The sequence below is a fragment of the Pempheris klunzingeri genome, chromosome 21, assembly GCF_042242105.1.
Source record: "Pempheris klunzingeri isolate RE-2024b chromosome 21, fPemKlu1.hap1, whole genome shotgun sequence".
NCBI classification, from domain to species: domain Eukaryota; kingdom Metazoa; phylum Chordata; class Actinopteri; order Acropomatiformes; family Pempheridae; genus Pempheris; species Pempheris klunzingeri.
Genome location: NC_092032.1, coordinates 16,157,470 through 16,170,886, shown reverse-complemented (window position 1 = coordinate 16,170,886; position 13,417 = coordinate 16,157,470). Strand labels below are relative to the sequence as shown.

Sequence of the window (13,417 nt, the reverse complement as noted above, 5' to 3'; positions counted from 1 at the left end):
ATTTTTCATAGGGGTGGCCAGATGGGGCCGATGAAAATCTTGAGGTGGCACGCCAAAACCAAAAGCCATAACAGAATTTCAGAAATTATATTATGCTGTTGTAGTAAATCGAGTAAGGGACCCGAATGGTGGTATACTTTGGTTTCTTATTTTACAGTGAATGTTACTTATTATCTGATGCACTGTGCAGCAGCAGGGAGGAGGATGGGTCAGAGTGTGAAGCAGTGACGGAGGATCAAAAGTTGCTGGGTCGCTATGCATCTGTTATTTTCTTTCACATGAACCATTATAAAATATACACCTGCTGTCAAATATTAGATAGAAGCATATTAGGCATACTTTAAGGCATATTGCTTCACCCTCCACCGCAATGTATCAGGGTGGCACCGCTGCACACAAAGCAGCATCACCATCATGAATGAATCATTCAATTTTGAGTGTGGGCACATATGTATAAAGCGTAAAGGTGTGTCGTTTCTTGCTGAATGTCTGTGTTTTTTGATATTATTTCTGCCTTTTTTGCTAAAATTTGATCTGATCATATAAACCTTCAGTTGCTTCAGATGAGAAAGGTCTGCTCTGAACAATGGCTGCATTTCTTTTTCAACGAACACTTAAGCTCAATAGGACTTAAGGAAAAAATCAATTCAAAGCAATTCACAATGGAGGGCAGAAGAGTGAGTTGGGTCTATAGTGAGCTGTCACTATCAGGTTAGAGTATAATTCAGGCTCTCATAGCCGGCAGACACAAAAAGAAATGTACACATATGGAATTTTGCTGAATTGATGGTTTGCACATACAACATCTCGCAAAAAGAGTTTTTTTTCTTCTGCTTTATCTTGCAGATTCCATGTATAAACATTTTTAGCCTCCATGGTGGAAATACTTCTAAACTACAATTCAAATGAGAAATATGTACTTTTCTTTAAAAAAAAAAAAATATCCATGACCTAAGGTCAGAGTCAATAGGGATTTTACAGAAACAGTGTTTCAGTGAATTTAGTGGGTTGTAACTCTGGATGGGACCAGAGGTTCAGAACAGTATGTCAAATGATATTTATAGCCCACTGTAGCTGCACATACTGTACTGTATGTCCTGCATGTTTTGTCATTGTGTGACTTATGTGCCCGTAGCAATGTCACTAAACTGTTTTATTGGAGCATACTTTGCAAACAGAGTTATTAAAATTCTTAATTTTAACCCTGGTATCCCATGCACTGTGTAAAAGATGCTTGCACACAAATGATTTTGTATATCTCACACCTTTCAATCAACATATCAATAGCTCTGGCTCTTAGCAGCAAAATGAGCTGTCACACCTACTTCTCACCCCTCCGTGTGTCTTATTGTGGTGATTCAACCAACATGTGAGCATTAAAGTTTGACTCTGGCAGAAGAAGTTGTGAAGAGTTGTTTTGTATAGGAGCTAACCACTAACACCTTTAAGTAGAAAGGTTGGCGATGTGATTTGACTTGAGGAAAATCTGAGTACAAGTGGAGTAAATCTTTGCTGTTTTACTTAATCAATTATTACCAGTTTTATTTATTGGCAATTATGAGGCGGCTGAAAGTCCACAGTTTCTGCCAGTTTCACCAGAATCATGTGAAATACATCTGTATGTTTAGCTAATGAGAAACTTTGAGAGGCTGATCAATTGTTCAGGATCTCATCGTACATGGGTGCTATCAATGCAAATAATGTTTCTCTCTTTAGGATGTTGGCATTTCTTTGCGCTTGTATTTCTAGTTGAGGGTCCTCATCTTATCTTTCTACTTTTTCAACTGCAGACAAGAGAAATAGCAATTCTAATTGTACAAGTAGGCAAAGATGATTTCTTGTATTGACACCGACTGATACAGTTTCCTATTCACTGTACACTATTTCATTAAGATTCATCCATCAATAGGCTGTCAGTTCTAGCCTGTACTCACTTGCACATGAAAAAAACAGTCAGCACTAGATAGCATCTAAGGAGCCTTTTTGTGACAAAAGAGCTTTGATTCCCTCACCCATGATACTTTGAAAGGGATGCCTATTCCTGTCTTCCATTTGTGTGCATCTCTGTGATGAGGGCAGCTGAATGCCACCCCCCCCCCCACACACACACACAGTCAAAATAAAAAATAAAGTGAAAGCTTGCCCTGATTGCTAGCTTGATTACTTTCATTGATGTGGATGACAAATCGGCATAGTGGCAAGGCTGGCAAAGCAGAAAAGGCAGCGGGGCACCAGACTGAAAGGCCTGGAAAGCACTCCTGCATGTCTTTAATTAACATGTGTGTGTCAAGGGCCACTGCAAACAGAGTCGTACTGCGCTAAAGGAAATTAGGAACAATTTTGGTCACATTTGAAATGTATTTAAAGGTTCAAGTTGGGCAGTGGATAAGGGGCTTTTATGTGACAGATACTGAAGGTCTTGTGATAAATGTGTCCTTTTTGTGTCTGTGCATTTGTCTTGTCTGTATAGGGTACATAATATTTTTACTAGTAATAGTTCACTATTTCTAGCATGAATACTGGCACTGATACAGCTTGATACTTCTGCCCGGCATCAGGAATTGAATTTCTAATATTTTAATGCCTGTAGTATATTTGCTGTTTTTCACTCTAAGTGTATGGCAGCAGTAGTGACTGTCTGGGGGGCTGAAAAACAAAAAAGGTCACCAGCTGCAAGCAGTGGTGCACCAGTGTGCAGAAAGTTGAGATGCATTTATGGTAAAACATTTACAGACTCTGGTTAAAATTGTTCTATTAAGTCACTCCGTAATAAAACACACGTTAACTATGGTTAACTATTTAACCAGGCATGTAGAGGCCAGATGATTTTCTAGCATGAAGCCCATCCTACGTGGCAACATGATGAATGTTTTCTCCAATGAAAGGCCACCCTTGAAGGCCTTTTCTTGCACTGTGGGGGCTACTGAGAGGGTATTTCATCAAGGTTTATTTTCCATAAGGGCATTCAAGAGGTCTTTTTTTACACTGAGGTCACAGAACTCAACACGCCGTTTTATAGCAGATATCCCCGATGCATGTGTGAGTCGTCACAACTAATTTAAGATATCTCAAATTACATTTTGACTGGTAAGAATTCACTGATGGAGAATCTAATGAAAGCTATATGAGAATGTGTTAAATTAAAGATGTCTTTAATTAGAGTTATGACCAGTCAAACTAGATCTATCATATCTACATATCACAAATTATATTCTCCATGGAACTCAATGGTTGATTGTCGTTAGTCAGAATGTAATTAGAGAAAACTCAAATTGAGGTTTTGATCAAATCACAATCCAGTTTTGTGAATCATTCCCTCTAAAAAGTGACATGTGGTTTGGGCTTGAACAGCCTGTTTTTTGGCTCTGTAACTTTCGCCAGCACAATACACAGGCTGCTCCATTGTTGCCTGTCAGATCCTCTTGTGCACCACAGACTTTGAGTGCATTGTTTCATGTTTCAAGGTTTTATTAAGAACAGCCCAGTGTTTGAATAAATGTAACACCCACATTCATGTTAGTTTTTGACTTAATGTGAAAATACTAACATGAATTATTGATTTAATCAATAGTCACATCAGAACTTGGATTTAAAAAATGTGTATAATACCCTTTTTTTTTTTGCCTTTGAGACCTTGACTAAAAGATGGACTAAGGTTCAATTCTATGAAAATAATTTTTCCCCACATGGAAGGAGAACCATTATCTCTATGGTGTTATGGCTCAGCCAGCAGGTGCAGATATGAGCTACTGCTGTCTGATGGAGACAAAGTGTATAAATGGCAGTCAGAAAACTGAAAATCACTCCTGACTTTGATTGAAAGCCAATTCTCTTATGCGAACAGTCGTCACGTCAGAGAGAGCAGTGAACCCTGCTTCATCCTTCCTGAGAACTGCCTCTCTGCATTTTCATGTTTATCCCCCAAAAAACGGCTATCTGCTCTCGCTTTATACCTGCTGTCAAGCCATCACACATCTATTTGTATAGATTCAACAGTCTATTGAACTGCCTTTTTCGCTCAATTTGAATCAGCTTATTCGGGACAGAGAATAAAATTTCTTCCAATTTATTTATTTATTTTTTCAACAAATTACAAATAAGAATTTTGTCCTTTGATAAATATATTAAACTCAAGAATAGAAAATTGAGCAATTGAAAATCAAATGTTTTAAACTGCTGCTATCTCTCACTGTTCAATTGACACCTCAACTCCTTTCAGTGCTTAAACATCAATTAACACTTCAATTGCTTTGGGTGTTTCAACTTCCACTGCCATATGATATTTCATATGCAACGGATTCACATCTTAAGTGTTTACACATGCAGGTTTTGGTGTAAACAAGAAAATATATGTTTTAATTTTACCTTTTTTAGTTGTTTCTTTTTTGAATGTTGAATCAATGGTCTGCAGTTCAAGCACATACTGCACCAAGCACTCTGCTATTAATTTATTGCTATTAACTATTCATTGCTGTAAAATACATGTTTACTCTCCAGTGCAATAGTGTAGTAACACATGCAGGAACAAAATCAGGATCAGATTTTTCTGTAGTGATGACATAGAGTGTTTATTGACTGAGGCAGGTAGGCTGAAAGGGACAATATACCCTCCAACATTCTGAATCAACATATTTGCCAAATAAAATAACATTTCCATTTAGTTTTTTTCTTTTGCATAAAAATCTAACCGCTTTTGAGTCTTCAAAGTGACACTTTAAGTTATGTTTCAGCTGCTGTCACAGCACACATTTTGGTACATTTGGTTACATGTTTGAAGTCTTTGGTGAATCATTTTCAACTTGTTACTATCAACATTTGAACTGTTCATTGATAGTTAATTTGTCTCTAGTAATGACAGGAGCCTACAAAATGTTTTCACATGTAAACCTCTGTTACTAAATGAGTAGAGCTAAAGAGAAAAATGGTTCTGCCACCAGCATCGAATATCTGTGTGCTTGAAAATGTTTCCATCTGCCCAAGTAAATAACTTACAGTTATTATGGGAAAGTCATTAACTGCAAATGAGTCAGAAAACAATACAGCTGCTCAAAAAATATATGATGCTTTGTTGGAGAGATAATGCGCTTTGGTGGAAATACCCTTTGTTTCAGTAAATCTCTTGTGTCAAAAATTGGGCTAGGTTTATGCTTTAATAAACAGTATGTCATTATTCTGGAATCTGCTTCTCAATGATCTCAATGACTCACTTTCATATGGCACTGATTCAAACAAACCATGATTACATGTCATGTAATCATGGTTTGTTATATGTCACGTAGTGATGGTATATTTTTGTGTTTAGCTGCAGGCATGTGTTTGCATGCATGCACAGTATGTGATCGATTGGATTTGACAGTAATGATAATTCTAAAAGTCAAAGAGTTATACAACCAAATAAAATCAGCAAACTGCACACCGTCAGTATTATGATTTATAATAAAAGCAAACAAAGACAAGGCTGTAGAACATGAAGAGCATAGAAGATGAGGCAGAGGGGACCAGTAATGCTTATAATGTGAAAAGACAAAGATAAAGACATCATTTATTTAATTTAAGCACAGGAAGGATAAGCTTGTGTGTACAGATCCCATGCATTTGAACACCACTGTGTGTCAGCTAACTGTTTCACCATGGTGATGGCTAATTCAAGACTCCCCAAGTTGAAATGAAAGAGGAGAAGCTGAGCCACAGAGCGTTTCTCAGAGCCCAGCACCATGGCTACTCACCAGATCATGGCCGAGTGAATAGATGAAAAGCCAAGCATGTCGGGAGCCCATGTCAGTGACAGCTGCACTCAAACCTCTCTGCATTTTTAGCCCTGTTTTGTAGCAGAATGACCCCTCTTACCCTATCTGCTGTGTTCTTTATTTTAGCTTCAAATATGTTTTATTTAATGAGTCTGAACTCCCCGCTGGCATTGCATATGACACACACACATATTAAGTATACAGTGATCAGATTTATTCACGGGCAAATTCATAATATCGGTGGGATATAATAAAATTATATTGTGTATGATTTACACTGCAGAAAGTATTATTATGAGCAGGTTTCTTGTGCAACATCAATCTCTCAACGGGAAGCAGTGTCTTAATGCACCATAGTCAATGTTTTATTTTTGGGATGTTTGTGAAGCATACTGTACTACCTTTATTGTTGAGACCTTGTTAAGCCCCTCGATTCAAGCTGCTTTGTGAAATATCTTGAGGGCGATTGTTGATTAACGGCTCTTGAACAGCAGCAGAGGCTGTTTTGTTGTCATGAATCCGCTATTGCTCACCGGTTGCCCGTAGGTATGGACTTTTGTATCCATTTTGGATTGTGCACAGTCCACTGAATAGCAGAAATTGTACTCTCCTCTTGAGTGACGAAAATGCGAAGCTTCGAAGACGCATCCGCGGGTTTGAACATCTGTATATTTATTTATTTTTAGTTTTATTTGAGGTGTTGTACAGAGCCAAGCCAAATGGGCAGGAACAAAACAAAATGACACACTCTCCAACTTGAGTTTTCATGTTCCTCAGAACGACAAAAATTGAAATTCAAATGCGAGAACAATTTGAACACATTGTGCAGTAGTTCTGGTGATAGGACTAGCATGTATCAGTGGGTTGTTATGGGTTCTTTTATGCTTTTTACCCTTCTCCCTTGCTACAAGGTAAACAAGAAAACACAAAGCTAACAGGCTGGTCCCTGGAGAACAGCCTGCATACAAAGTGATGATAAGTGTCAGCACTGATTTCAGAAGGGTTCATGTTCAGATCCCACCCCTCCTTCACAATCCCTGGAAGTGCCTTTGAGCTACACCGCCATGTAGCGCAGTGCTGCATGCTGTGTTACACTCACCTCGAGCAAAGAAAAGAATTATAGAGGACTCTCTAAGTTTTTGCAAGTGAAGCAACTATGGTGCTCAGTAAAAGTAATAAGAGTTGAAACTTCAAATACCACCTGAAAATGAGCAGTGACGGTTTTAAAATGGGTTGGATTAATGAGCGTGAAAAGAATTTGACCAGAGTATACTTTTAATAAGCCCCGCCAAGCTATACATATTTTATGCAATCCTCAGTGTTGATGAGATTTAGAGATGGAATATGCAGAGCCAGTTGCTCCAGTGTTGTGTGTCCTTCTATTGCCTGGCAAAGAGTGGAAAACGGAGCAAGCCAAACAGTTCACTCAAAAGACCACACGGTGTGTTTGACCCTTGACCCGGCTTCCATGCTTTGCGCCCTGTCAGCTTTGTCCTTCTTGTCCATGGCATTTACTGGAAACAGAGCGCCATGGTTGGCTTCCTCAAGATTAAATGTTGACTCTCACTGAGACTGACAATTTACCTCGAGTTTGCCTCTGACAGCAGGAGATGGTGAATAAACACGGTGAGCTCCATAAGAGAGGCGACATATGCATGCTGAGACTTGAAGCCAAAACCAATGCAGTATTCATACCCCTAATGTCGCGTCCATCAGTGAACTGGTGCATTCGATTAATAAAAGACCTTTAGTGCTGTATCCTCTGTTAAGCATGCACTCGTTTAGTGCCATGAATATAATATTGACCTAATCATTCTCCACCGCAGCAGTGCTTTCTTGGAACCTGAAATACCATTGTTGTTTATTCCATAATGAGATGTTGACATTTACAGTTAAATTGAAGGAAGATTTTCAAAAACAATCCTGTGTTAGTACATTGTAATATAAAAAGAAATGCTGTACACTAGGCTTTTCATTACTGCATACAGTAAACAACAAGAGAGGGCAGTGCGTAATCAAAGTACACGTTGTACTTGTTTTTGTTCTGTTTTGATGGTAAAAAGTAATGATGACGGTAAAATAATTAAATTGCTCAAATATAATCCATTTCTGCACAGATAAAAATAGAAGCTGAACTTTTTGTGCTCTTGAGCGCTGGCTCAGGTGTGGTAAGGATATTAGAAATCATGTAGCGTCAAAGACGACTCAGACTCATTAGACGACTTTAGAAGGGAGAGGGCAGACTTTTGCCCTGAGTGTTTTCATCAGTCATAGTTAGCTGCTAACCTTAACTGGGGATCATTCATTATTCAGTAAGAATACAGCACAGATCTCCTGAACTCAAATGTCACAACGTCCAAGAGGAAGACGTATCAACGGACACATTGTAAGCCTTACTCATCTCCCTGGTGGAGGTTATCGTGGTAGTTAAAAAGCACCACAGTTGTGTGGTGCTGAGGAGTGGAGGGAATTCGGCTGGAGATGCAAAAGGCTCTGGCTGTTTTCTGGCTGTCATTGGTAGCACGCCTCTTCAGTGTCACTCTGAGTTCAGGCACAGTGCCTCAGGCTTCTTGAGGAAACAGGCCAGCCTGACAAGAAGATTCGAACTGATTGACAAAGCTCATATTCAGGAGGAGCAATGTGCTTTCCATATGGCTCTAGGACCAGTTAATCATCTTTTCACCATTGCACAGACACATGAGTCTGCATTGGAGTGTGCCTGTTCAGTTTACAAGCTAAGGACGGTTTATATTGTTCTCTAAAGTATCTGAGGGAGTATGGTGCACTGGAGTCTGAGCCAACGTGAAAGCTGTGCATCTTCAGCAGTGATTTAGTAGCATTATTTTCAGGGACATCATCTTGAATCCAGTGCAGGATCTCCTGTTTGGTAACCTGAAGTAGCTAAAGCATCTCAATAGGGACAGAAGTATTTTTGCAAGTGCTTTGAGAATCTGAAGCCTGCCTGTAATAAGGAACAAAACCTTTCTTTTCATGTTTTGAAAGCTCTGCCGTAAGATTTTGGCAAAATGATTCCTGAGGAATTATTTCCTGTTTTAAATTCTTAGTTACAGAAATAGAAATACATTTGGTGAATCATCATTGTCACACAGATTACATCACATTAACTGAGGTCGGGCTTATTTGGAAGGACAAAATATCAAGGCACAGCCATGGAGTAGAGTATGTCTTCAATTTATTAATGTTAGTTTCAGGTTTTGCTCATTTAGAACTAGTTCATGAGATGCGTTGTCTGACCACATCAGAAATCAAAAGTTTTTATAGTTGGTCTGAATTTCCACAGTCAAGCAGCGTGAAAACCCATTATTAAATGGAATGCATTGATATTGTAGCACTCGTGTTCACACAAAGACTGAAAGAAAGAAGAGAAGATGTCAGGAATGAAAAAAGGAACAGAGAGGAAATTCAAACCCTGACTCTTTTCTCACCTCCCACCATGAAAATTACAGAAATGGATGGACAGAGCCTTCTCCCAGGTAATCCGATGTCAGAACGGTCGGGGAAGGACGTCTCTTAAGTTATCCAAAGATCTGATAAGTAGTTCTGATGGTGTATACTTGCCCCTTTAGGTTTGTACCTGTTTTAGTCAATAGTCTCATTGGCTTCATGAGGCATTCAGCACACCTAGAGATGTTTTGCAGCAGTGTTTAAAATGACAGGGATGGGGGTCAGCAGTGCAACACTAAGTTGGTGAACCCTTCCAAGTATGCAGCGTTAACACTGTGATCTGAGTACTACCTCTGATACTTTATGGAAACCATTCGGCTTGTGGGTGAGTAGGGAAATACAGATATCTGGATATTCTCCTTCCAGTTTTCCTTGATTTCATTGGTTTAGGAGGCATCAAGATTCCAAACACTTGAAAGAGTGAGAATTCTATTGAAGTATAGATATGACAGGTTCAATTGAGGCTTTATTCTGTACACTTTTAACAGCAAATATTGAGAATCAGGAAAAAAAATCCATGAAAACATCCACTAAAAGCTTGCTCTGTATGCTTTGCTGTTAATTGAGGTGTTTTGTCATGTTAGAGGTGATGGAATAAAGACAGTGCACTCTGCTAAATACTGACAGTTGAAAATGGTCCCTCTGTCCATCTCTTGAATACCAACAACGGCCTTCCCCTAAGATATGTGGCACTTTCTGTGATCGCTCTGATGTTCAGCACATTGAAGGGGTTGATGGCCATCAGACAGCTCTGACTTCAAACAGGATTATTCGAAGTTGGTAACAAGCTTCAAGTGTTCTTTTTTTAGAGTTGTTCAAGGATCTTTTTTCCATTCGTACTTTGAGGAGGGGTCTAGAAGTCAACATTACTCATGACTTGCTCTTCCAGGATTAAAACTCCATAAGCAGAAGCAGAAGATCGCTGTAGTGACTACACAGTTTCAATGAGCTTGTCTGACTTCCTTGTAGACCCATATATCTGTCTGTGGAACATTATATCAACTACCGTTCATATTCTGGCTACTCCTCAAGGAGTAGCCTTAAAAAGATTTGACTTGAAGATATGAACTTGACCTTAATTGGCAGTGCCACCAGACACCTGACAGTGTCGGTCTCAAAGAGCCTCAGCTCTTTCTGTTGATTCACTGAAGACAAATTATTAGTAGTGGACGAACTTCAAGCTACATTTTGCTTTATTTTTGATTGCAACATGAGGGAACTGTAGGAAATATTTGAGCTTTAATATCCAGATGTCATGCAATACAGATGTCACTGAGAAATTGCACAGAGAACATTCATGCCTACCAAACCATCTGTGCTCCATCTATTTCAAAGAGCAAAAAATGGATGAAAAGAAGCACAACATAGAACGCTGAGTTCAGCTTACACTCAACAGAGCATCAACACAACAGCTCACTGCAGTTTAAGTGGTGGTTTGAATACTGGATTCTTTTCTACCTATGAGCAAAGAAGTATATAAGCAACATTAACAAGGGTATTAAGCATAATGTGTAACCTCTCCATTAGGGCAGATGTATTTTTGCAGACAGTAAAATATTTTCCAGTGCAGCTTTATGAAGCCCATTTTGAAAGTGCTGCATTAAATCTTTGGCATAATGTAGATTTTTAACTTGACATTCCAAACAGCAAATTTCTAGACAGAAAGTAAGGGGAATACAAAGATCCAGTTGATGAATCTTCTTTGTTTTGTTTTGTTGAACACATTTTGCCAAAGCTGTAGTATTTTTTTTTATGTGAGATGAGCTGGTTGTTGCTGGAGGTCTTAATAGGAAATTGCTAGTTTGAACATTTGTAATGACCATTACATTAGTTAGCAGGTCACAGTGGCATTGCAGTAAGTGGCACCATTTCATTTCATTCCATTATTTGTTGCAAGATGCAAATCATGATGCAGTTTTGTAACATAATTAATTCATGCATAAATGGCGCATGTTTTGATCTGATTTGGATGTTTGTCCAATAAACAGATCTGTATTTGCTTGTGTTGTATGTGTGTCAGCAAAGACAGCGAAAAATCACATGGTGTAAATATTGAATATTTTATTTGGCATTTACATATTTTAGTCGTATTTCATATGAGATATTTATACATTTTGTTCCAGTTTAAACATTTTAGCTTGTTATCTCTGAATAGGTGATGTAAAGTATCAACCTCATGTAGGGAATCATTGCTCAATAATTGCTAGTGGAATCATTTAAGACCGACTCCCAGTTAATTTATCTTCAGTAGATTATTTACTCTCTTATATTATATAGCCTTTACTATGATGTTCTTTTTTCTGCCAACAGCTACACTCAGATGTGGACAAAGGAGATGGCAAAGTGAAGTATGTGCTGTCTGGCGAGGGTGCCACGTCCATTTTCACCATTGATGAGAACACAGGAGACATCCATGCCACAAAGCGCCTTGATCGGGAGGCACAAGCCTACTATACGCTCCAAGCTCAAGCTGTAGACCGACTCACCAATTTACCAGTAGAACCCAAGTCTGAATTTGTGGTGAAGGTCCAGGACATCAATGATAATGAGCCGAAGTTTCTTGATGGACCATACTTGGCAGGGGTACCAGAAATGTCACCCTTAGGTAAGCTCCCCATTTATCTTAAATGTAATTCCCTCATTTTTCTTATATTTTCTCTGTATTTCCATCCTTTTACTTGATCCCTCTTTTCTACTCTCTCTTATACTCTCACTTTCTCTTTGACTTGCCCTCACTCCAGCATCTGCATTTGATAATTTTCCACCTCAGTGAATTTGTCTTCATCTCTCTCAGTCTTTAGGTCATAGGGGGAATCGGGAGGTTTGCAATATTCATTTGAATCCAGCGTGTTTGGCTTTGTAACACTCAATACGTGCTAATCACATTGGGCCCAATTTAAACTGCACGAAGATCTAGTGTATGGGCTCCACATCAATTGAGGTCCAGGTTAAACTTCTTGGATTTGAGCATCCCATAGCCAGAGCATGCAGGTTTTCTTGGCTTTTTTGGTCTTTTCACCAGTTCTCCGTGCTAATAAATAAGACCATGGGGCCTTCTATTCTTGAGGTCTTTGAGCTTTTAAATAACTTCAACTCAATTTTGGAAAACATGATTATATTCTGTACAAAGATTGTGGTTGCCCTTGGAACTTTTGACAAGGCAAAGCAATTTATTCATGGAGCCCATTTAGAAATTTAAGTACCTCACAAAGCAAAATAACAGAATGAAAAAGGAAAAGGAAAAACAAAACGGGTATAAAAAAAAAAAAAAGGATGAACGATGACTACAAAAAGTATTTGAAGCAGCCAAAATCTAAGAACAAGCAAAAATGAATAGATTGTAGCCTTGATTTCAAGGTAGGCAACTGAAAGTTCAGGAGTCGGATATGAACAGCTGAAAGCAGCTTAAATGTGCTTTAAATCTAACAATAAGCAGACAAGTGCCATATGAGGTCTGTAGGGTTAATATCATGAGTGGAAATCGCAATAATAATTAAGGTCTTATAACCTATAAGGAGGTTATAAGCATTGAAATTATATTTACAAATGTAGCCACCTAGAATTGCCAGTTGGACCATAACATGGTGCTGGCAGGTCGATGGTGGATCTTTGCTGGGCGGCTGCTGGGAACTTGGCAGAAATTAAAGCCCCCACAATGATACACGGAGCTCTAATCATAACGCACACACATTTTAATGTGATGATGGTGCTGGATGCCATGGCAAATTATCCTGGTAGGATCACGAATGCCTGTACAAAATATCCATTACCAAGATATTTCACTCATGTCAACCTCATGGTGGTGATGAAAAATCAGCATCACCAAAGTGTTACAAAAATAAAAAACAAAATTTTATGGCAATCCATCCAATGGTTGATGAGATATTTCAGTCTGCTCAAAAAGTGGCATACCAACCAACTGATATTGCTACTAGCATGTTTAAGAACGTTATACAGCTGTTAAGGGCTCCGCATTTCATATTCTGTCTATTACTTTAGCATTAATTTCTGCAGATATATATTTTTATCTGTCTGTTTTAAATACGGTCCTGGAGGAAGCCATCATATCAGACCCTGACTCTCACTGGCTGTTTCTTGCTGCATGGTCAAGATTTCCTCCAAGGTGTTGAGTGGGTCACGTTCAAGCTCAAAATGCAAGTACATGCAAATGAGCCACAACAACATCCTGAGGCTTTTCAACTTAG

General features: G+C 38.8%; 1 protein-coding gene across 1 annotated transcript in view; it reads left to right on the top strand.

Moving 5' to 3' along the window:
* Positions 1–13,417, top strand: part of LOC139220776 (cadherin-7-like) — an 82,947-nt gene that overhangs the window by 20,770 nt on the left and 48,760 nt on the right. The window contains exon 2 of the mRNA XM_070852611.1: positions 11,523–11,817. Coding sequence (XP_070708712.1) covers positions 11,523–11,817 — 295 coding nt within the window. The remainder of the gene's footprint in view (positions 1–11,522; positions 11,818–13,417) is intronic.